General features: G+C 43.4%; 1 protein-coding gene across 3 annotated transcripts; it reads right to left on the bottom strand.

The window, feature by feature from the left end:
• Positions 1–2,113: 2,113 nt before the first annotated feature.
• On the bottom strand, positions 2,114–22,956 carry LOC118104547 (proto-oncogene tyrosine-protein kinase Src). 3 transcript variants are annotated; one of them, XM_035151499.2, is made up of 13 exons: positions 22,328–22,956; positions 14,041–14,322; positions 12,416–12,515; positions 10,928–10,945; positions 9,857–9,955; positions 9,460–9,563; positions 7,353–7,502; positions 7,073–7,228; positions 6,319–6,498; positions 6,157–6,233; positions 5,867–6,020; positions 5,490–5,630; positions 2,114–5,099 (listed from the first exon to the last, which is right to left on the bottom strand). In XM_035151499.2, exons 2-13 carry the CDS (start codon positions 14,312–14,314, stop codon positions 4,891–4,893), a joined length of 1,662 nt encoding a protein of 553 aa, XP_035007390.1. In that variant the 5' UTR covers positions 14,315–14,322; positions 22,328–22,956; the 3' UTR covers positions 2,114–4,890. The 3 variants fall into 3 exon arrangements, with proteins under 3 accessions (XP_035007390.1, XP_035007391.1, XP_035007392.1); XM_035151500.2 differs by having other exon boundaries at positions 5,490–5,621; XM_035151501.2 differs by lacking the exon at positions 10,928–10,945 and having other exon boundaries at positions 5,490–5,621.
• Between the last annotated feature and the right edge of the window lie 629 nt (positions 22,957–23,585).

Raw genomic sequence — 23,585 nt, 5'->3', positions numbered from 1 at the left:
TGCCATTTTTCATCATTTCACCAGAGGGTGTTGAATTTAATCGTTAACTTTCTTTTGGACCATAGTTGTGACTTCTGTTGCTCTTTCGCCAACCACCATCAAAATTCACGAAATAGTCTGCGGCTGAGAAAAGTGTTCACTAATGATTTTTCTGTGAAGGTCGTTGATTGACAGTCACGATGCTGGAAATAGGAAACAGAGACTTGGCCAAAACCATCATTTCACAGTTACGGGTCATTTAGCAGCAAATGGCTCTGATATCTTCTCCTGCGCCGCCTGTGTGCCAGGGAGCGTTTGAAAGAGAAGGGCAACCTGCACCATTAGAAAAACAAAACACCACTATTATCCAACTTCTCTCCGGGGTTGCCATGCTCCTGTCACTGTAATGAGATGAAAACAAACAGTAACTGTAGCTCTCGGCATGTGTGTGTGTGTGTGTGTGTGTGTGTGCACGTGCAGACACGCTATATTCTTTTGTGTATCTACATTACTTTCTTGTCTGGTATCAATGGCAGTCACTTAGAGAGTGTGCGTCAGTGTGTTTACTGTTTTCACAGATGGAGCTCTGACACTGTCTGGATAACTGAGATAAATGACTCGTGCTGCGGCTCAGCAGATGGGAAAAACAACACACACACACACACACATTTCCATGGACACGTATGAACACCCAGGCACTGCATGAACACAGTTATTAATTGATCTGTTTGGGCATCAATTAATTGCAATTTGGCACCGACACTAGATCAACACGCCCGCTCATTAACACAGACTGTGTCTTGTTGGAAATCAAACACAGCTTAAATGTTTTTGCTCCTGATCACAGCAAAAGCACAAACCGCAGGAAAGAGTAGCTCCTCATTAGTTTGGGGGAACGTCAGCTGCCGATTGGCTCAGTGCGGCCTCTGATTCAAGCCAATAACAGGCAGAACTCATCTGTGATCAATTAACAGCAGCAGTAACTTTCAGAGTTTTTGTTTTTTTACATAAAGCAGCAGAGAGAGGGAACAGTGTGCCAGTGAGGTCATCCGTATATAATGAACTTTAAACTACAGCCCGGTGTCATGAGAGGGAGTTCGTGAAAAATGTGTCACTGGTCATCATCCATCACACTTTCTGTAAATGACTAGCAAAGGTCAGGGTTGTTTAGTGGAGGCTGCCGCAGCAGGTGGGTTCTAATCTGCTGCTGCTGCTGGTCTGGGGCTGAACTTGGCCTCTTCCTTCTCCTCCTCCTCCTCCTCCACTGAGTGTCCTCAGTACTCCTGACAAATACTGCCCCCATGTGGGCAACAACACCTCAGCCGCTCTGAGTGAGGTCAAGGCCTGACTCTCTCACCCTCAATCTAAATGTTCCTGATTTACTGTCCTGTCATCTGAGCCAGTTTCCCTGATGTTGGAAAACCTCGTACAGTGTGTATCATGGATATAATATAGTCCAGGATAACTTTCCCCGGTGTTTACACAGTGAGCAATCTGACACAAAATGTTCTCATTTTAAAAAGAGGATCTAAAAGTCACAAATGAACTTTTCCCTTAATATCCCAGTAACCCAGGCAACTTAAACAATGATGATCTGCCACATGCTCAAAGACAACTGACACTTCATCCCCTTATGGTTTCAGTTCTTCACTTTAGCAGAAAAGAAGCCGTGCTCAGTTCTCATGACTTCAACTGTTCATACAAGATCCAGCTGCTCTCAGCGCTTCAGTTTCAGCTGATATTGTTTTTAAGTTGATGGACGTTAAGAGATTTTTTCCTTTCAGCCTCCCACTTCAGCAGAGCTCAAATTTCATCACCTTTCAGTGATTCTTAACCATTTCAACTTTTTTAGTCCTCTTATTAAAACTTTCCCTTCAACAATCTCAACTTCTCTGATTATTTCAATTTTTCAGCAAGTTTTCTTCAGAATAGTCAACTTTTAATCATAAGACTTAATTTGAATCTTTGAAATTCTGCCTTTAAGTGTCGTAATAATTCCGTTAATGTCGACCCTCTCGTCTCACGCTCACTTCTCTAAACTCGTTGCTCTGCGAGGACGTGACTCATCCCTGTGGCCCTGTGATGTTTCCAGGTTGAAGGACAGCACACACACCAGCACACACTCTTATCAAAACACATTTGAAATATAATTTATTGCACAACATAAGATCAACATAAAGTGGCACGATACCCATTTCAATCCCGTTACATCAGAAAAAAAAAAAGACAAAAGTTCTTACAAAATGCTCACACCTTCGCTTTAAGATCATCGTTTTTTTGACTTAAGAACAAAATGGCCATAAAATTGCAAGATCAGACCAAACTGCATAGATTTATAAAAAAATAAACAAGAAAAGAAAGGCCGAGACATTTAAATATGGCACAATCAGACCTTGGCTACTCATACTTGTCATGAGCCCGTCCACTTCCACATTGTCCCAGTGACTTACAGGCGGTTCAGTGCATTGGAACAAACAGGGGGGGGGGGGGTTCCCAATTCAAAAGAGGAAAACACTTTTTATTATTTTAGAAACATACGTGTCAAACCCAATTTTTAAATTGTCTTTTAGCAGATATAGAGATTTCAAACAGGGTATGATTTTATATTATTAAGTCCAATATTTGAAAAAATTAAATAAAAACATTCCATAAGCCTCATTTACAGTCGCGTCTTATTATTATGAAAACGTTTTGGGAGCAGGCGTGCGTCACTGTAAAAACGTCAGAGTGGAGGTGCAATTAAACAAGAACTGTACAAAAACAAATTACATGATCGTCACAGTCATTTTTAGATACTATTTACATCTTTGACTTCATTTTTCATCTCGTACAACAGCCCAAACTCACTTTGTCACTGTGGCTTCAGAGTCATACACGTTACTGATTAATGGCCGTCGTCTTTCATCATCGTTTCGGGGGTTTTGCTGCACGTGGGCCATCCTCTCTCTCTTATTGCTGCATGACTCGTGTTTTGTGTCTTAATATTATTTGTTGGTATTAATCTATAATCAGATCTACTGTTTCTGCATCAACTACGTCATAAAACCAAACCACCATGAAATGTGTGACACTCAACATAAATACCTGCCATTAGAAAGTGGCGTACATGGAAAATCAACCTTAAAGAGCTACAGTATGTACAGTATGAGTGAGAACTGGCAGCAGTGGATATCAATACAAAATTAAAATCGGAAGTTGATGGCAAAAATGTTCCTAAGTCTGTTTATATGATCCCCTCACCTCACCTGGACCTTGAGTTAAAGGAAACATACACATGTAGATGTACATTACAGCATAAATACAAACCCAGCCAGTGGTCAAGAGATAAAACGGCACAAAAGCATGCTAACTGGTTTCAAAATCAACTCTCATAGCAAGTCATAAACACAGCTTTTATTAGGGTTACCTGATTAAAGTTTTACAGTTTCATTGGGGGCAGCCTGGTTGCATATTTTTTATGGTCGTAACAGCTGGGAAGTGAATAAAAACCTTCAGCGAACAGTGTCAGGTTGATCCGTCCTGTCTGCTCACGAACACAACGTGTCCTGGGGAAATGGTGCAAAGTTTAAAAACCCAAACAAGCCAGTTGATAGTAAAACAGTATATACATGGACAGCAGTAAAGAAATGTGATTCGTTTGGCACAGAACACAGCAGGCTCGCACTCGCAGGGTTTTCCCGTCTTGAGCCGAGTCTAATAATAGGAATCGGTTTCGGTGGCCGTGTCAGCGTCTTAGTGGGTCACATGAATGTTTGATGGCCGATTTACGCCTCCGAGGAAATGAGCTGGGATCTGTTAAAAACCGCTCTGCACCGCCGACACAACAGTGCCGATTATTTTCAAGGAAACTTTCCAGTTAAATCGAGATCAATTAACTACAAGCATTCAAACGCTAAATCGATTTGAATCATCGCCGTGGTTTGGATCCAGGAGGCCACAACGCCTGTTCAGCACGTGTCAAGAAAAACATGGAGTAAACGAGAGATAAAGACCCAAAGTTTTATTGAAATTTAAACCAATTTCCAGCGTAACAGCACCTGCCTGTAGAGTAAATGTATCCTGGAACTACCGTGATAGTTAGTGGTTCTTACAAACTCCTCGATACATAATCGGAGGAAAACAAAGAGAGAACAGGAACTTGAATCTGCTACTGACCCACACGTGAAACCAGGACGTTTATTATCCGAGTAAACATAAATAAAGATGCAAAGAAGAGTTCCAGAGCTGAGTTGTTTGGAGACACTTTGAAGAAGCAGCACTTGAGAAAACTGGAGAGAGAGATACTGAAAGTCAGACAGAAATAGAGAGAGGCAGAAAGGAGATAAGGGACGTTTTAAGAGAGACTGACTTTCCTTTGGCACCTGAGCCTCAGCGGCAGTGCTCTTCTGTGGGGGGAGACGGGACCGGACGAGGGTAAGAAGACGCGACAGAAGAGCGAAAGAGGGAGGTGTCGTTAAACAGCTCATGCTCGGCAGAAATATCCTCCCTGGGCCTTCTCTCTTCAGCAGGAGGCTTCCTCTCCTTTCCCCCTCTTGCTCCGTCCTGATTCGGTTCCTCCCACATCAGTGGCACCTTTCAAAAAACAAACAAACACATAACCGCTAGTGTAGTCCCTCAATCGAATCAGAGCTTTTGTCCAGCAGGAGTTCTCCTCTTACAGCTACAGGAGAACCTAAAGTAAACAGTGAGTGCTTTCAGGGAGGAGGTTCTCCGGGTTCTTCTGCAGCAGCACGGAGGGGATTTTTCTGTCAGTGCTTCTCTCGGTTTTGCTTCCACAGAAGAATCTCAAGTTCCTCCCAGCTGAGTTTCACAGGCTCGGATCCTCTCACAGGCTTTCCTCTGAGGTCGGTTAGTGCAGATCGTTCTGTGTGGAGGTTCCCCCCCCCCTCGGGTTCGGTTCAGTGTGTGGTTCTATAGGTTCTCCCCAGGCTGATACTGGGGTTCTGTGGAGGTGAAGTAGTCCTCTAGGAAGCCCTGCAGGTACTCGAACGTCGGCCTCTCCTCCGGGTCCTTCCTCCAGCAGGAGAGCATGAGCTCGTGTAAGGAGCTGGGACACTCTGCCGGGCAGGGCATCCTGTAGCCGCGCTCCACCTGGTCCAGCACCTCGCGGTTCACCATTCCTGCAGAAAGGAACAGGAAGTGAGATTTAGAGGAAGACGGAACCTGTTCTTTAAAAATAAAATCAATATTTGATGGATGAAATTAGCAAAACACCAATATTAAATGATCTATTCTGTAGTTTTTGTCATTTTTAGGGCTGCAGCTAAGTCTTCATTAATTATACATTGAAGAATTGATATTCTTCCATCTATAATTTATCAGAACACAGTGAAAATATCAGAGAGTTCAAAACTCACATATTCCTTCTACGATCACATAAGATTAAAATAATCGCAACAAATCCTCATATTTCAGATTCTAGATCCGCTTGTTCTATCCAAGAAACTCTTGTTTGAGTGGGTAGCTGTTTGGTTTTATTACATGTCTTGGTTGGTTGGTGGACACGTTACCTGGATAGGGGACTCTGCCTTTAGTTGCCAGCTCTGTGAGCAGCACACCAAAGGACCAGACGTCTGACTTGATGGTGAAGCGACCGTACAGAGCTGCCTCTGGTGCCGTCCATTTGATTGGGAACTTAGCTCCTAAAGGGTCAAAATGATAAAAATAATAGAAAATGGTTACAAGTGAGTAAAGTTTAAATGGAACATGCTGCAGAAAACAGATTTCAACTTCCTTACTTATCATTTTGAATCTATCACCAAACGTGTGTGTGCGTTGTAGTATCAAAAATCATGTCAGTTTAGATTTTCTACTACGTGTCTTTTCAGCTTCATATTCACAGAATCTTAAGACTGATCCTCTGTGGAAAGAGGCAGCGTGGACTCACCTTGTCTTGCTGTGTACTCATTGTCTTCGATGAGTCTTGCCAGACCAAAGTCGGCCACTTTACACACCAGGTTTTCTCCCACCAGGATGTTGGCGGCGCGCAGATCTCTGTGGACGTAGTTCATCCTCTCCACGTACGCCATGCCCGCAGCAATCTGGACGGACCGAGCAGGGAGAGAGATTTTATATTAATATTAAGAATTATCAAGGATTTTAGTGTGTGAATTCTGGGTGGTTTTATGGGGCAGAGCACAATAAACTATAAAGTCACAGAAACTTGTGTAATTTTACCTGAGCGGACATGTCTACCAGCTGAGGCAGACGAAGCATCTTCCCTGCGTCCCCTTTAAGGAAGTCCAATAAGCTCCCTGTGAACGTATGACCAGAAGTATTAAGAAAATGTTATACGACTACAAAACCAGATATGTTGGCCACCACTGAATTCTGCATCACCTTGGCTCATGTACTCTGTCACGATGTAGATGGGCTCCTCGGACACCACGGCGTACAGCTGGACCAACTTCTCGTGCCGCAGCTTCTTCATGACCTGTGCTTCCTGCAGAAAGGCCTCGGGAGACATAGTGCCGGGCTTCAGGGTCTTGATGGCTACTCGCGTCGTACCGTTCCACGTACCTGTGAGGAAACAGTGTTACTAAGTTCAGCGTGCAACTTCTTTAATAAAGCTCTTGAACTCCTCATGTCATAATATAGACTTAAAGGAGCAGTTTGGTACCTTCCTCAAATTTGCCCTTTGATACAATAAGCAGCTGGTTGGCTTAGCTTAGCGTAAAGACTGGAAACGGGGGGAAACAGCTAGCCTGGCTGTGTCCAGTGGTATTAATGTTATCTTACTCAGCCTATTTAATCTGTACAAAAACCTAAGAGTAAAATAAACAGTTCAGAGGTTTGACCCAGACTAACACTAAATATTTTACTCTGGATCATTAGAGGAGGTAGTACTGTGCAGATCTTATACTAGCCTTATATTTAACAAACACACAATCTTCTCATCTCCACCAGGAAGCAAATAACGCCCTAAATATCAAACCATTCATTTAATTTAAGGTATAATATCCTTTACCAGGATTTCCCTCAATAATAAACTTTAAGAAAAGTGCAATCCATCTTTTTGTTTTGTACATTCAATGTATGAGCTGTTAGAGGGGGGTTTAATTCCCGTAGGAAGGGGAAAGTGTGGAGCACTAACCCATCCAGACTTCTCCAAAGCAGCCCTGTCCCAGTTTAAGGTCGAGGCGGAGCGACTCGCGGGGGATCTCCCAGGCGTCCCTGGCCAGCCCCTGGGTCTGAGGTTTGGCCACTGGACACACGTCTGAGAGAGCGTGGCACAGCCCATCGGAGTGCTCTGACAAAGGGAGGAGAATGAGAGAGGAAGGGCGGGGTTAGAGCAGCAGTGTTGTTAAACGGTTAAACATCGCAGATATTGACATTTGTGAGCTGCTGTAAAGTGCCCGTGTCTGATTACTCACTGCGGTAGTGGAAGACTAGCTGCTGTAGGCTGGTGAACTGGGTGCGGGAGGTGATGTAGAAACCGCCGCTATCCAGCTTCCTGATCTTGTAATGTTTAACATTCAGGCCTTTGGTGTTGTCATAATCCAGCACTGACAGGCAATATGCCCCTGAAGAAGGAGGACAGACGGAGACAGGTTAGAACAATAAAAGCAGGAGTATCTCGGCCTGTGCGACAGCTGCTCTCCGGAGTTTTCCTAGCAGCTGTGCTGGGCTGTCGGCCCCTCGGGACCCTGAAGTTCAGCTAAGACTTCATGTCCTTGTACATGGCCCAACGCTAAGTCAACTCGGAGTTTACCAAGTTTTGTACAGAACATTTTCATAAAACTACATTTAAAAAACAAGAAATGAGAAAATGACATAATAAAGTAATCATATTCCATCAGAAAGTAATGATTGAAAATAAAACCTTACTACTTACAAAAAAATCGAACTTGTAAAAATGTGTTTTTTAAAAGGTGGTTCCAGAGTAAAGAGAAAATTAAGTAGTTTTACTGCCTCATGGTCATTATCCTCCATCAACCACTCAAATTTCAAAGCAGCTAAACCATCAATCTACAACTTCTCTGCAAACAGACTTTCATGACTGAAGCAAACAAAAATATAAATTACTATATTACACCTGAATTGAAATATTCTCCCATGATTTTCTGAATCTGTGTTGACTAGAGGACCTTCACGCTTTGTATGGACCCAACAACAACAACATTAACGTTGACATTTTCTGTTTATATATGCGAGATGAGGTCCTCTAACATTTTCCATTAATGATAACTAAAAGCAGTGGGTCACGACTTGTGTTCTTGTATCCTGATCTAACATGATCTATACACTTTAAGCAACATATGACCTGCAGGCCTCAGCTCATCCATCACACTGTCAATCTCACATCTAATACACTGACATCTAATACTGGACACACGCTGACGCCATCACTCCTAGTGCCAGAGCTCCTCCTTCTCCCCCCCCGAGCCTCCCACTTTCCTTCGAGTCTCCCCTTTTACTGTTATACCCGCTCTGTATATGCCTCTCCTCCCCTCTCAGTGTGTGTGTGTTGAGAGAAGAGGGACTCAAAGCCATGGGGGAAATCCAGCACCCTCCTTGGCTGACCTAGTTCTGGCAGTGATTCACCCCTCTCCATTCACAAGCCCCCAGTCCACTCTCCCTTTTTCCCCACACTTCCTCCAAAACAAGCCCCCTACCGAGTCCACCTATGTCACAGGGACCAGCTCTCACTCTCAAAGAAAGACGTAAATCTCTGCCACAAGCACAGTGGGTGAAAGTTACCAAATGGCTTAATTATGAGAATACTGCCTGGTAAATTAAGTCCCTGAAGAACTTGTTTCAAAGGAGGATCACATCCGCTGCACAGAGAAAGCTCCCGGGACGCCGAGGAAGTGACAAGACTTCCTGTGAGTGCAAAATAAAATGTTCCAGTTTTTTATTCATCATGTTGTGTAATGAGAATTGTGTTGGATAATGCATGCGTTTGCTAACAAGACGGTATTTTTACAAGATCATTATTTTACAGCTTGATTAGAGCTGCAACAAAACATATGTACTACAGGACTTTTTTTCCACTACTAACAATTTCATGTATGTGTTAAAAAAATACTTTAACCATTTCTCAGGTGATGACTACTAGTCACAAACATTAAGATATTTAATTAACTGGCATTTTTGCATTAAAAATGACATAAACAACAAGTTATCAAAAGAGTCTTTCAGTTGACTATTGCAGCTGTAAATTTGATTCCCACCGACAATATACACAACTTCCATCTTTCCATTATCGTTACCGCTTCTCCTTTCAGGGTTTGAATCTAACCAAAGTTACATAGAGCAACAGAAGACACCATTCTCTCTATTGCAAGTCAGTGAACCATCTAAATGATCTTTGAAGCGGTTTGAAGGTAAAATAACTTCAACGTTATTTTTTAATACTTCTCAAAATAGCTGAGGATCCCAGATGAAATAATATGTATGAACAGACAGTGAGAAAGGCAGAGGAGCCAATAGAACCAGCTTGTTAACAACAGTGGACTCGGCGGGATGTGAACCTCTCACCTTTAGTGGTCTCGCTCTCCCTGACCAAGAAGGTTCCTCGTCTGTTCTGCAGGTTCAGAAGGAGCCGCTCTGAATCCCGACGAGTGATCTTCCCAAAGTACCACCTGCAAAAGTGGGCCACGGAGAACAAGATCAGTGAGAGGCTACTACTGTGCGTCTGGAGCAGTCGGAGAGAGACACACTTAGACGACTGTATAGGACGGAACATGTGCGAGGACAATGTCTCTATACTCTTTATATTAGCTTGTAGACAGAGCCTTGTTTTCTGTCTGTCATCATAATGCAAAGTCAGAAAAACTGCATTTAGGTTTTACACTGACAATGACTTTAAATCTCTGTAGGGAAGAAAAACTGCAAAACAAAGTGTGAGAGTGAGACAAGGAGGAGGGTATTGTACTCTTCTGCTTGGATGGAGTCGGACGGAGCCACGTAGTTGCTGGGGATATAACCGCTCTCGCCCGTCGTCAGGGAGCGAGCGAGCCACCAGTCCCCTTCTCTGAAAGAAAGAGAGAGAGAGAGAGAGAAAGAGACCAAAGACAGTCAATAACAAACAGAAAACTGACAGGAGATACAGTTACTATTTCTTAGTTTAATCATCTGCCAATTTAAGACACTGAAAAATATAACACTGTTGTTCTTATGCTTATTTTTAACTGACAACAAATTCATCAAAAATACCAAAATACTAAATAACAAATACTACAGACACTGACCTCCCTGTCAATCCCAAACCAACTGGTTCCTACTTAAGATGTAAATCTTTCAAATTGACTCAGAAATATATAGTTTACATTTTTGTAAAAAAGGCTCCAGTGACTAACTTTGAGCCAAAGTTACTCAAACAAGAGTAAATGCTGAGGAAAATGTACATCACCAAAACAGGGTATGTGTGATAAATTAAAAACAAACTAATATATTAATATTATTATCATTATAATTATTATCTGGCTTGAAACCAGAATCACCAGTTTGCCGCTTGATCTTTTCTCTGGATTTGTTGCCAATAACAAAATTCAGGACATTAGCAGTCTCCTTTAAATATTATTTTAAATATCTGCACAACAGGACGATTCACATTTGACACGTCTCAGGGAGAAAGTCTATATCTGAGAAAAGTTTATACTTGACTGAAGACCAACATTGTTCTTTACAAAAACAGGAGACATTTCAAAATTGGTGTTTTACAAAATGCTGATTTCTTTCCACACCATAAAGCGCAGTGATGTGAGGAAAAACAGATTGTTAAGAGAGGAAGTGGACAGACACATGCAACCTTTTATTCCACATGTGGTCCCCCCAGCTCACATTTTAGGCTTTAAACTGTATATCCAGATTTATTAATGCACCAAATCACTCCCCAATTCATCATAGTTACGCTACGAGCTTGACCAGACAAATCCGTGCAGCAGCAGAGGGACTGTGAACAAAAGGTTGCAGAAGATTTCTTATTGCATTAAGTATTACTGACCTGAAGCTGTACTTTTTCCTAGGAGAAACCATGAAGCATGAGAAAGAAAGAAAGAGAGGGGGGAGAGATAACAGACACAGCAGACACATCAAAACACGGCAAGGAGACGCGGCGAAGGCAAAGCAGCACAGAGAGAGTGGAGGAGCTGGATGTGGGACGACACAGCGGGGCTGCACAAACTGCAGGCTTTTCTAACTTTTAACTTTCATTTGTAATATTTCTTTCAATTCCACAATAGAAGCGTCTTATTTATTTTGCATGAATGATCAATTCCTCACATCATGGGGGGATTTCTTCTGGACTCACTGACACAGTCTCACTCAACATTTTTTTCATGCTTTGTAATGTAGACGTCCTGTTTCATTGTTGAATATTAATGAAAGATGAATTCATTATGTTTTTCCAGCCCTGCTGTGGAGTCCCACACTATATGTGTATTAAAAAAAACAGCAGACCAGACTTTGGCAGGTTATGGAAAGAGTGCAGAGGAAAAGACAAAACAAAAACACCATTGTTCCGATTTTAAACACGTGTGTGTGCGAGTTAGGCTGTGGACGCTTCCACTTGGAAACAAATGCACACGTCTTTTTTATTTGAGTGAAATCTATGTTCCATTTCTTCGGGGACATGAGTGGAAATATTGCTATGATTTACATTAAGTGTCTCAGGCTACATCCATACAACTATTATTTTCCACACTAAAACACCTGAAGACAGTATATGCGTGTGTATGTGCTGGTGTACACAGGAAGCATTTGGTGGTTGGTTGCAGAAATGTTGCAGGTTGCTGGAATAACAGCTTGTCTCCTACGCGTGTCAGCAGTTGCATCATTTTTAACAGCTGTTGGCGAAGACAAATTTACTTTACTCTACAAATTTAAATTCTCCGTGTTCTACACTGCAGCCGAGACCAAAGCTGGTTGTCATGTGATAGCAGCCTGACAAATCAGGCTGCTATCACATGACAACCAGGCTACGTCATGACTGAAAAGACCCAAATCAGCAAACAGCAAAGTGTCTACGTCGTTTTCCAAACATCTCAGTTTCTGCCCGACTAAAACGCAGGAGTTTTTGTGTACGATCTTTCCCGGAGTTTTCGAGCTAAAACAGGGGCCACCACGTGTTTCTCAACTTCTGTTTTAGTGGCTCTAAAACTAGAAGTGTGGACTCCAGGCGAATCTGTAGCCGAGTTGATGCGTTTTCAGATGAAATCATGGTGTGGAATGCAGCCCCAGTGATTATGATGACGACAGTTGTCCTGTGAATGTGTCTGCACTGCTTTCGTCAACAGATGGGAAGAATCAGAGTCTGGCGTCTGCGTTGCTCCACAGCTACCGACTGACTCCCACTGTGTTCATTCACATACACGATTCTGCAAGCTCACATGTGCGTTGACAAATCTGCTCATTTAGATTTTTGTGAAGTAGTGGCATCAGAGAGAGAGAGAGAGAGAAAGAGAGAGAGAGACACAGACGACGTGATTCTTACGTGTTGTTGACAATCTGCAGCCTGTCGCCTTTCCTAAAGGTCAGATCAGACGCTGTCCGTGACTCATAGTCATACAACGCCACAAATGTAGTGACACCTCCTGCAGGAAACAACACAAATACACACAAACATGGGAGGAATATATATATTTAGGGAAAAATGTAATTTAAGACAATGGAACTTCCCTTTTTCTGCTCCTATTCACGTTTAACTTCCATAATCCAGCTTTAACAATTCAAGTCAGGCCCTTGATAATAATTTGCTCCATCCACTGTAACGCTATAAATCTATTCCGCCGACGCTCCATATCTGTATGAAACTATTTGCCAAACCTTAATGAGAAATATCGACGTTCAGACTTGCTTGTGACCGATCGTCCGTGAAGGACAGAGCCATCATATCAAAGGTTTTCCATTTTCTGTGCAGCTTTCTCCCCCTTCCTTATAATGAACCTGTGATCTGAACCTGGGAACACTCCAGCTAATCATCGATCGGGTCATTACATGCACGGCAGGAAGAGGCGGCCAGCAGAGCCGCTGCCGATGCACCAGCAGCATCTCCGCTCTCCAGCTAGGGGCAACATTAACCTCAACCATCTGGCCGGTCTAGACACATCAGAGCTAACAGACTTCAAAGTCCAAGAGGAGGTTTTAAAGTCTGTTTGACGGCTGATGGTGGGAAAAACTTTCCGATATCGCTCTGTGATAATGTAACTCACTGTGAATCCTTGTCTTAGATGTTGGTCTCTTTTCTAACTGAAAGCAGGTCTACGGGCTGACTCTGAGATAAGTCATGATTGCTTTGGTTATAATTTGTTACTGAAGAAGCAGCTCAACATTTTTCTTGCCAAGAGTTAAATGAGAAGATTGATACCACATCTGTGTGTTAGATGAAGCTGGAGCGAGGTAACAGCTCAGCACAAAGTGACTGGGAATGGAAACAACCCGCCTGCCTCTGTCCAAAGGTAAAAAAAACAATTCACACAGATTAGACGCGTGAGATAAAGCATGAGGAGTTTCCAGCTCTTTACACTAAACTCACCGGTTGCTGTAGCTTCATATTTACCACACATACATGACAGTGGTATCTATCTTCTTATCTGACTCTCAACAAGAATACACACAGATGTATATCCCAAAATGTGGAACTATTTTAAAGAGCATTGGCACCATTTACAGTCCCACTCTTTGTTCCTCAAAATGACATATTTAAAAGGTTTGTCACAAAGAAAATTCCCCTCATGGACTAAAATAGTTTAAATGTTCTACACCTTCCATTCTCATTTCGCCCTCACAGCTGTTGAGGAGACTTTTCCAGCTACTGAGCTCCACCCACAAGTTACCAGGATTGGTTTCTTAGGTTTGAGACATCACAAACACCTGCTGTTTGTATTCCATTTTTTCCCAGCCTGTTTACTGCAGTTTTAAGGTGGAAATATATGGTGTTGACTGCTAATTTCAAACAAAATGTCTTTTTTCATATAAAAGACCCAAGGGGGACATTTTCAGCATGTTTAAAAACTTGATTTTCACAGGAGGGAGACTTATAAATGTCAAACTCAAGAATAGAACAGTTATTTTCTTTAGTATGTCCAAACTTAACCAATCTCACAACATGTCCCTTACCTGCCAGAGGTCCCCTCTGGGGCGAGGTGATGGTGCCCGTGTGGTCCACTCCTCCGAAAAGAGCCAGCTCAGGAGTGTTTGTCGGCGCGTGGTGGTGCTGCCCTGGATGCCCCCGCCTCCCCGTCCCGACCGCAGGGCTCCTGTTGGGGGTTTGCGTCTGCTGGGAGGGGCCCAGGTGGTGGAAGCGCCCGCTGTCTGAGCCAGTGCCGATGGTGCCATCCAGGCTCATGGAGCGCTGGCCCGGCTCCTTGGGCTTGCTCTTGCCCGCCCCCATGTGCAGACCTGGGACAAGAGCCAGAGATGAGTACGACTGCAATACTTTAATTCCCAGTGGATGAGAACAAGGCGTCTTTTGCATCGTTAATATCTTTGTGTGGTTGCCAAAGAAGACTGAAATGATTAGTCGACTGACAGAATAATAACCGCCAACTCTTTTTTAAATTTATTATATGATAACATCCATTTGTGTTTTTTCCAAAGCAATAACATACCTTTAACTTCTCCAATATGAAAATCTGATGCTTCTCTGCTTTATGTCTATGTTATTTCAATATTTTTTGATGGTTTGCCGGACACCTTATGATCAATAACAAAACTAATAGTTAATTGCGGCACTAATTTAATAACTTTTGTCACAAAATCACAACTTTTCTTATTAAAAAAAAACTGCCTGATTGTGCCGAGTTTTGTGTTTTACAAAACTCAACTAACCACTGCCATTTTTTCATTGACCTTTCTTAATGAAAAAAGTCCCCGGAGCAGCGCGTGCTCTGAGCCTCGCACTCATCTCCGGAGCCTCGTCCAGTCCTTGGAGCCGTTCCAGCTTCGGTTAGAAACGTTTAGCATGCAAATACTCAGAGAACAGGACACCTCGAACCAGTCGACACACATACATTCAAGGTCACTCCTATCTGTTGATTCAATCTGCTCTGAATCAATAAGCATCTGCGAAGGAAAACAAAGCTTCAAACAAAAGAGGCCTGGTGCGGGTGAACCGACGCGACAGTAACAGTTTGGTCTCCTGCTGATAATTGCTGTATACGGCCGCCGAATACGTCGTATTGTGAGCTGATAAATGCAACAAGTCAAGAGCGCACTGTCATCAAGAGCCCAGACAGAGACAAACATGCTCAGACAGTCAAGTGCAGCCACAGAAAGCTGGAGTGTCCACACACCAAGTCCAATCCTCCCCCCCACGTCCCTGGAGAGTGACTCACTGTGAGGCTGGCAACCTCAGGCCAGCTGAAACACAGGCGGTCACACACACATGAAACAGCCTTGTTCCTGTAGGAAGACAGGCAGTCTCACTTCCAGACAGAGGGTATTCGCCATATATGTAGATGTGTGCGTCTGTGAGTGTGTGTTTATGTGCTTGTGTGTGAGCAGCTGTTCCTCCGTCTTTGGGAAACAAGACTCTATCGCACACCATCGCCCGGCCACAGTTGCGTCTCACATCCTTTTTCCAACACATGCATGTGTCGGAGAGTTTCCAACACACTTGCATGAGTCTGATCGAAAAGGACGCGGAGAGCGAAGAACACATGAGGAGAAAGGAACTGGCAGTGGCTGGAAAAAGACCGTGTGGGTGGTTGTTGTTGTGTACTGCACGGACAGCTGAGGCTTAGTGGGTGTTTTAAGTGTAATGTGCAACCAGAACATAATTACACAGGTACGGGGATTCTCAGAGATACAGAAGGATCCCACTGCGGAGGAGTGTGGGCGTGTAAGCTGCCCAGAGTGTGCGTGAGCGCGCACGAGCACGAGAGATGTCAAACACACACGTACAGTCATGCAAGCTTTGATTCAACCCTTGCCAGTATGAAATCTGGCTCACCGGGGGGTTAACGTATCCCATGGTGCAACACTGAGTCACACAGAGAAAGGCCTGCAGGAAAAGACGGACAGGACTGAGTGAACCGAGTGACCAGTGAACTGCTTCTGCCTCTCGCGTCTACCAGCTCGCTGAGGATCCAGGAGAGCCCAGACGAGTGCAAGACAAAACACGATGAAAAACATTGGGATTACAGCCTTAGCAGATTTAAAGCAGTAATGGAGGCACTTATGCAACAGATATATTTAGCAGCCCACGTAGTCAATATATGCAAACAAACAGATACTGGAGGTGCTGGAATCTGAGGAAAAAAAACGATGATCGTCTTCAAACAGCCAATGCTGCTTAAAAACTAACTACTGATGTGCATTTTCTTTTTAGGGGATTAAATGTCTATACATGCAGTTCAACCACCGGCTAAATTTAGAAGAGACAAACAAATCAGCTGATATCCAACTGAATGTCAAGTTACTTCAATTTGATCTACGCCGACTAATTAGAAGCTCTTCACAGGCTTCCTCCTGACTCCTGCCATTACTGACCCGAAGCTGCATCACAGATCTGCTTAGTGAACTAAAGCAAGTCCAGAGTGCAGAGCTTTAAGAGTCGGCTAAAAGGCAAAGATCGATCAATCAAATTATAAATTTCATAAAGCCCATATTCAGAAATCACAATTTGTCCCATAGGGCTTAACAAGCACTCCTGCGAGCTGCTTCAACTTCTCTTTCTTCTTCTATTGTTTGATGCCGTCTCAACTTCATGCAATTGGATCAGACCGTGATCCGAGCCACCTTTCAGACCTGTTATTTTAGTTTTGACTAAACTGAAAGTAGGCAACAGTACAGTTTCGTCAACATTAAGTCTGGTTGTGTATGATCTTAAGCATCTATAAAACTAAGTCTATAAAACATCAGAAAACACAAAAATTGCTCATTACAATTCCCTGAAGCCCAATGTGATGTCTTTAAATGTCTTGTTTTGACCAACCAACAATCCAGATGCCCAAAATATATATATATATTATACTATACTGTATAATACTGGCTAATATCTTCCTCACGGACAGTTCATTATTGCAAGTGTTTGGTCCGACAGGATTAGAGAGGAGACTAATCATCAAGTTCAAGCACACACTGATGAGGAGAGCCAATGCCCCTCGACTGGCTCTGCAAACATATCCTGATACAGTGATAGCGGCACTCGTGTCCTTTGAGAGTCGCAGTGCACACAGTGTCCAACGCTTCCCACTGCCTCTCCTCAGGACGCTGCACTCACAGCAGAATACCCTTGAAAGCCTCAGAGCCTGCATATGTAAACAACAGAGCGGGGCCCCACGCCTCTTCCTAATATGGTGTCAAAGGGCCCTTACATCAAGAAGTGCTAACATGTGAGTCCGTCCAACACGACGAATCGGGGAGAACGAACATGACTAATAAATACCCGATAAATAAAAAAAATTAGATATTGTAAAATCTGATTAAAATATAATAATATAAATATGAGGAATGGGAGATGAAGTGAGATTTCAATTGCTTATGAGTTGTTCCATCCAAAAAGGAGCACGGAGGAATGTGGGGGAACCAGATTGCACCACAGCGCTATACGGCTGCCAGACACTGCAACAAGAACAGGCACCTGAGCAGTGGGAGGCCAGGATGAGGGGAAGGAAGCGAGGAGGAGGATGGAGCGGGGGGTGAAGGGGGTGAAGGGGGTGAAGGGGCAACAAAGAAGCCCTTTTTTTCTGGTTTCCCAGCATTTAAATCGAAATCTTATTTCAAAAGGAAAAAAAGTTGTTTTGACTCTGATAAATCATAAATTCTTAAGTCTTAAATTCTAATGATCACAATGACTGATTTCATTTGATTGATGCATATTTGAAATTTTTCTGCTAATAATTATTTCTAAATTGATTTCTTATCATTTAAAGCTACATGTGAATCATTTCTGGTATGAAAGGTGCAGTAAAAATAAAGTTCTGCATGATATTTAATGATATGATAACACACAGATTTGCTGATCATGTGAATTACAGCTGTGCCTTGTTGTTCATGAAAAACAGCCCAAAAATAATCATTCATGATGAAAACAAAACTATATAAAAAGTCACAATCCACTGAGAATCCACAATTAACTTCATATAGGCCGCACGCTGACATTTATAAAAAGGTGAAGAATCTGGAGGGGAGGGACACGATTTTGGGGCCGGAAGCCTCCTGGTTTCTAGTTCACGTTAGAGTAGGTTTTGGTCGTCTGCAGGTAAACACTCCAGTGTGGAGAGCTAATTGGGTATCGAGAAGCGTCGACATTCAAGGTATCAGTATCGACTACAAAATCTTTGGTATCGTGACAATACCGATGTTATCGTTCTATATTGCGTCTCCTCTCGAACTAAACCCAGAATATGAACAAGTGAGTGAATCCAGCTCCTGTAAGAGTCACTGCTCTGCAGCGAGCAGCACAGCTAGCTGCAGTGTTGTCAGGTTCACAGGAACAACTGTTCTGGATTCGATTAGAGAGAGTGTCTCTGCTCAGACAAGTTTTGAAATGTTAACTTGATTTACTGAGGTGAGTCAGTCTGTTCTGCTGCAGAGCAGAGGGACATCTCATCAGAGACACCTGTAACCGTGGTAACAACAAGAAGACGGAGACAAGTGTAGCCTCCAAATGCATCGAAGACAACAATGAAAAAGCTATGTAGGAAAATGAGTCTGGATTTTGATAAAACTTTGATATGTGACAAAAAAATAACAAAATTCAATTGACTTATATTTGAACAGAATGCAATTTTATCAAAAGACATGAGGTCAACACTAAAATGAAAACCAGCTGAACGATGATAAATAGAGGCTCAGCTTAAAAGCTGTTCTCGGAGTGGTTTGTACCTCAGAACCTGGAGAGCACTTCAATATCCGCACTACATTTATCACTAACCTGTGTCTCTCTCACAGTCTCAGTGTTGACCGAGTGCTATAAAATCTATAAAACTGTCTCGCCACGTGAAGTGAATACACAGGAAAACACTGTGGAGAGGAGGGGTAGTGTAAGGGCCACAAGCCGAGATGCCTGACAGGAATGAAAGTTAACAAATCAGGCAAGTCCGAAAACACCTTTCAGAGGAACCACGCTATTCTTTCCAATGCAAGTGATCTCAGAATCCACAGTTCTGGCTCAGTGTAGAAATATGTTGTTCAGCCAAATAATAATAATCTTTGACCATCTGATTTTACCAGATGAAGTGGTTTTTCTACCACAGTCACAATCTTTTCATGAATGCTGGCAGCACGGAGAAGGACGTGGCAAGATCTGTCCAGACTGAAATATCTCAACAACTGCTGCATTGACAATACTGACATTTTGAACAGACATTAATTATGACTACATGATCTGGATAATTACACTAATTATTTTGTGTTTGGCTCCAGCCCCTCAGCTAACCCTAGCCCCTCAAAAGGATAAGCTGTACAGATATATGATTGGATGGATAACATGGTAAACATTACACCTGCGAGACATTAGCAAGACAGCAGCTGCTGACTCACAGTTTCAGGAAAACAAAGAAGAACTGCAACTTTGGAAAACCCCCTGAGACTAACTCAGACGGCTGATGAAACAAATCAGTTCGACTAGAATCTGCTCTTTTTTCCCACAGAATGAGGATCGTGGATTTTATCTTGTCAGAGGGGAATCTCTTCATAGCAAACATGGACACCGACAGACATGACCGAGGGAGAAAATTAGGGTTAACATGTGAGTGCGGTTGTAAGACAGGCTTGAATAACAATGGATGTTGCGTGCTCCAGGGCGTAACGTCTTTACCTCAGGCCCCCTAATCATCTGCCGACTTATCTATGAGGAAATTATCTTGTTGTATAATAGAAACTGGAGGAACAATTAGCCTTGATGCTGAAGATCCATCCATCCATCATCTATACTGCTTAACCTTTCGAGGGTGCCAGAGGGAGTTGGAGCCGATCCCAGCGGACATTGGGCGAGAGGCGGGGTACACACTGGACAGGTCGTCAGCATATTGCAGCGCCAGACAATCATTCACACTCACATTCACACCTTCAATTTAGAATTTGTCTTTAATCTTACACTACTCTGCATGTCTTTGGACTGTGGGAGGAAACCGGAGTACCCAGAGAAAACCCACACAAACACGCAGAGAACATGCAAACTCCACACAGAGAGACATGGGATTCGAACCTGAAGGCGGCAGTGCTAACCACCGGGCCCGGTGCTAAAGATCCATACTGTAATTGTTCCCAAATTCTTCTTCAAATTGTTGTTTAAATGCATCTTCAATCAAAGGATAATGTTATGATGAAACGTTCCCAACCATGATTCTATTTCCTCACATCTCCTCTGCCTGATCAACATTTGTGCTCCTCCATCTGGGGCCGAGCACACTATAGCCGCACATTTCTGCTGAGGCACATGAGCACATTTGGCCATGACAAACCTCACTGAGTCACAACAGACGGTAACAGTTGCCACTGTGCTGCGGAGAGCGAAGGAGTTCCAGCCAATGTTTCAGTCAAATGGGAAAATTACAGTTTGCCCAGGGGAGGGGAGGCGAGGGAGGAGGAGGAGCGAGGACGGAACGACGGCTCCCTCAAGATCAAAATGAAAGGAAATGTGCACATTAGCATCACTGTCCCATCCTGCTATCTGCTGATGATAACATGAAGCAGCACAGTCCACATACATGTTTCATACGCACATCCTCTATAAATAGCCAGAGTCGGAGGGACGGAATGGGCAGTGGATTGAGAGAAAAGGGCAGAGGAGAAAACAATGCAGTCCCTTTAACTATCAAATCTCGTCCCATCTGAGTCTCGTCCGGTCTGTCTCCCCAAATCTTTCCGTTAACCCCTCGGAGCCTGTTTGAAGCTGTTCCACCTCACGTTCGCTCGTCCTCAGTGACAAACACACAGATGACACGTGAGAGGAAGAAGAAGAAGAGGAGGAGGAGGAGGAGGAGAAGAGGAGGGGGGGATTGTGGCATTCAGCTGATAAAAACACACTTCCGTTTGCTGTCTATCTTTCACTGGGGGCTCCGGCTGCAAATGATCCAGGCTCTGGGAAATGGCTGCTACAGCTGTGATTGATGCTATGGAGGAGGGCAGAGGTGGCACGTTCTAATATATATTCATGGGAATTGCATTAATAACAGCACATGATCTATATTAAATTCACAGGCAGCATTTCTTTGTGGTTTATGGGATATTAGAATAAATTGAAGGTAATATGCATTCTTCTCGCAGCCTGTCTTACAAGTGAAGCAAATTACATCTGCAACAATTAATTAATTTATCAAACGGTCAATCAACAGATCAGTGACACTTTTGAGGAGTAACTGCTTCCTGTTTTCTTTTTTTCACGGTAGTAAACATATATTATTGTGGGGGTTTCTAACTGAAAGAAAAACAGGACATATGGAGATGTAACCTTGAGGACCTGTAATGAGCCATTTCCCGTATATCTGTGACCTTTGTATGGATTAAACATTTAATCAGGACAACACTTGGTGGATGGATCAATAAAGAAAATGGTCTTGAGCTGCTGGGAAGACCAACACTGTCCTGGGAAAGGCAACACTGTATTTTTACCCACTACACTACAGAAACTAGGGAATTAGGATGTTTTTCTCTTGCTCTATCTTCTCAGTCCAGTTGTAGAGATCCAGTGTTGATCTTCCCCATGTTTGTGTGACTTAATCCAACCTGAATCCACAGCCATATGGAAATGAGCTGGAACATGCCCCAAGCTCCAAACCAGCAGTGAATAGATTAGCCACATAATTTAAATGCTATTTCCACGGGATTAAAAACACCAGTTGTTGTCAGCAAAGCAGCTTTTTTTTTTTTCAAAAGAGACACAAGGGGTGGGGTGGGGATGTGCCTGTGCCAGAGAAGCAGCTGTCAGGATGATAAAGGAAGGGAGTGAATCATAATAATCACAATAATAATACAAATATTTTAAAAAAGATGGGAAAAACATCCACGGTTTCTCCAAAAAGGATCCACGTTAGGTGCGTAAACGTGGATTTGTGAATGGGGAGCGAGGACTGAGAGGCGACAATGCTGCTGCATGTGCGGCCTGATGAATCAAAACAGGTGCTGCTACAGCTCCATTTTGAATTTCGATGGATTGTTGGTCTTCTCATTTGTCCGCGCGGTCCAATTTAAAGCGAGCGGGATTCAGGATGGGTTTGGTTTTAAACGCGTGAGGCCGGAGGATGCTTTGTATTTCGGCGTGTCGCGGGGGTCCGAGGTAAATCCTCCGCGACACTGGCACAAACGTGAGTGAGTGAGTGGCCTGTGCAACAATGAGACCCAGCGTGAGGAGGGGGCTCCAGACTGGGAAATACGCAGCATATAAACCAGTATAGAACCCCCCCACCCCCAACCCCCCCAGGTGGGAAATGATGAAGAAATGTCTCTGCTCACTCACCTTTGACGCGTCCGGAGGTTCAGCCCGAGCACCGGAGACGCGCAGCGAGGAACCGGGTTAGATCGGTGTGGCTGCGCTCATGAGACGGAGCGGGGAATGGAAGCGGGCGGCCAGTTGCTGTGGAAACCTCGGACCGGCCACGAATCCCATTTAGCGGATTCCGGCTGAATCGCAGGAGGAGGAAGAGGAGAAGGAGGAGAAAGAGGAGGAGGAGGAGGTCATGGTAGAAGCCGTGTTCGGGAGCAAAGGGCTCAGCTGCCAGGCGGCTGCGGTGGAGGGGCCGGACAAACACCGGACCGACGGCGGAGCGAGAGAGCGGGCGAGCGGCCCCGTGCAGCTGGGAAGAGTCGGTGGAGCCGTGGGTTCATGCGCCGCAGCAGGAGGGATGGTGGATGGAAGAAGAGGAGGAAGAAGATGAAGAAGGAGAAGACACGGCTCGTTGGGAGAAAACCACGGGATCGTGCATCACTGGAAGCAAATATGACGAGTCTGGGCTTTTTTTTTTTTACGCTGTTTACGCAGCGGCGGTGGGAGTCAGGGGGATTCACGTCGCCTTGCGTAACTCGACGCCACCACGGAGTAGTAGACGAATAAAAACATAATGAACACTTTAATAAAAAATCATAAAAATCATCTCCGCTCGTATTGTTTCATTGTTACTGAACTAATAACAACACGCCTCGTTTCACCAGGACACTTAGTGGAAAGGTCAATCGGTTGCTAAGCGACAAGCACATCGCTTTGAAGAGTTACGTTGGCTTTGACGTCCACGTTCAGATTCTGAGGCGACGTGTTTAGGGCTTTTTCTACTCACATGAAACAACTTCAATTAACGTGAAAAAACATTTTGAAGCTGTTCATGAAATAATTATAAGGCTAATTGATATTTTTCGAATAAAATGTTAATTATTTAATTAGCTGATAAAGCTTCAAAATAATTTTCCAATGGGTTCGAGTGTTAATCAGCTAATAACGATTGATGGTTGGGACTACTCACTTGAGACAACTTGAATTAAAGTGAAACATTTTTTTTGAAGCTGTTACGAAAAATCAGTTAGCGAAACAATTATAAGTTTTAATTCAAAAATATCAATTATACTTAATATTTTTCAAATAAAATGCTAATTGTTGACAGTATTGGAGGAGCGTGAATTAGGATCGCAACAAATATTTACTTTAATTGACGATTAACCTTCTGTTGTATTTTTTTCGATGTAATGTCTAAAAGTATATATTTTTTAAATACAATGACTTTGTT

This window comes from Hippoglossus stenolepis, chromosome 3 (assembly GCF_022539355.2).
Source record: "Hippoglossus stenolepis isolate QCI-W04-F060 chromosome 3, HSTE1.2, whole genome shotgun sequence".
NCBI classification, from domain to species: Eukaryota; Metazoa; Chordata; class Actinopteri; order Pleuronectiformes; family Pleuronectidae; genus Hippoglossus; species Hippoglossus stenolepis.
The sequence above is the reverse complement of the archived record's forward strand: the minus strand, read 5'-3'. Positions and strand labels throughout refer to the sequence as shown.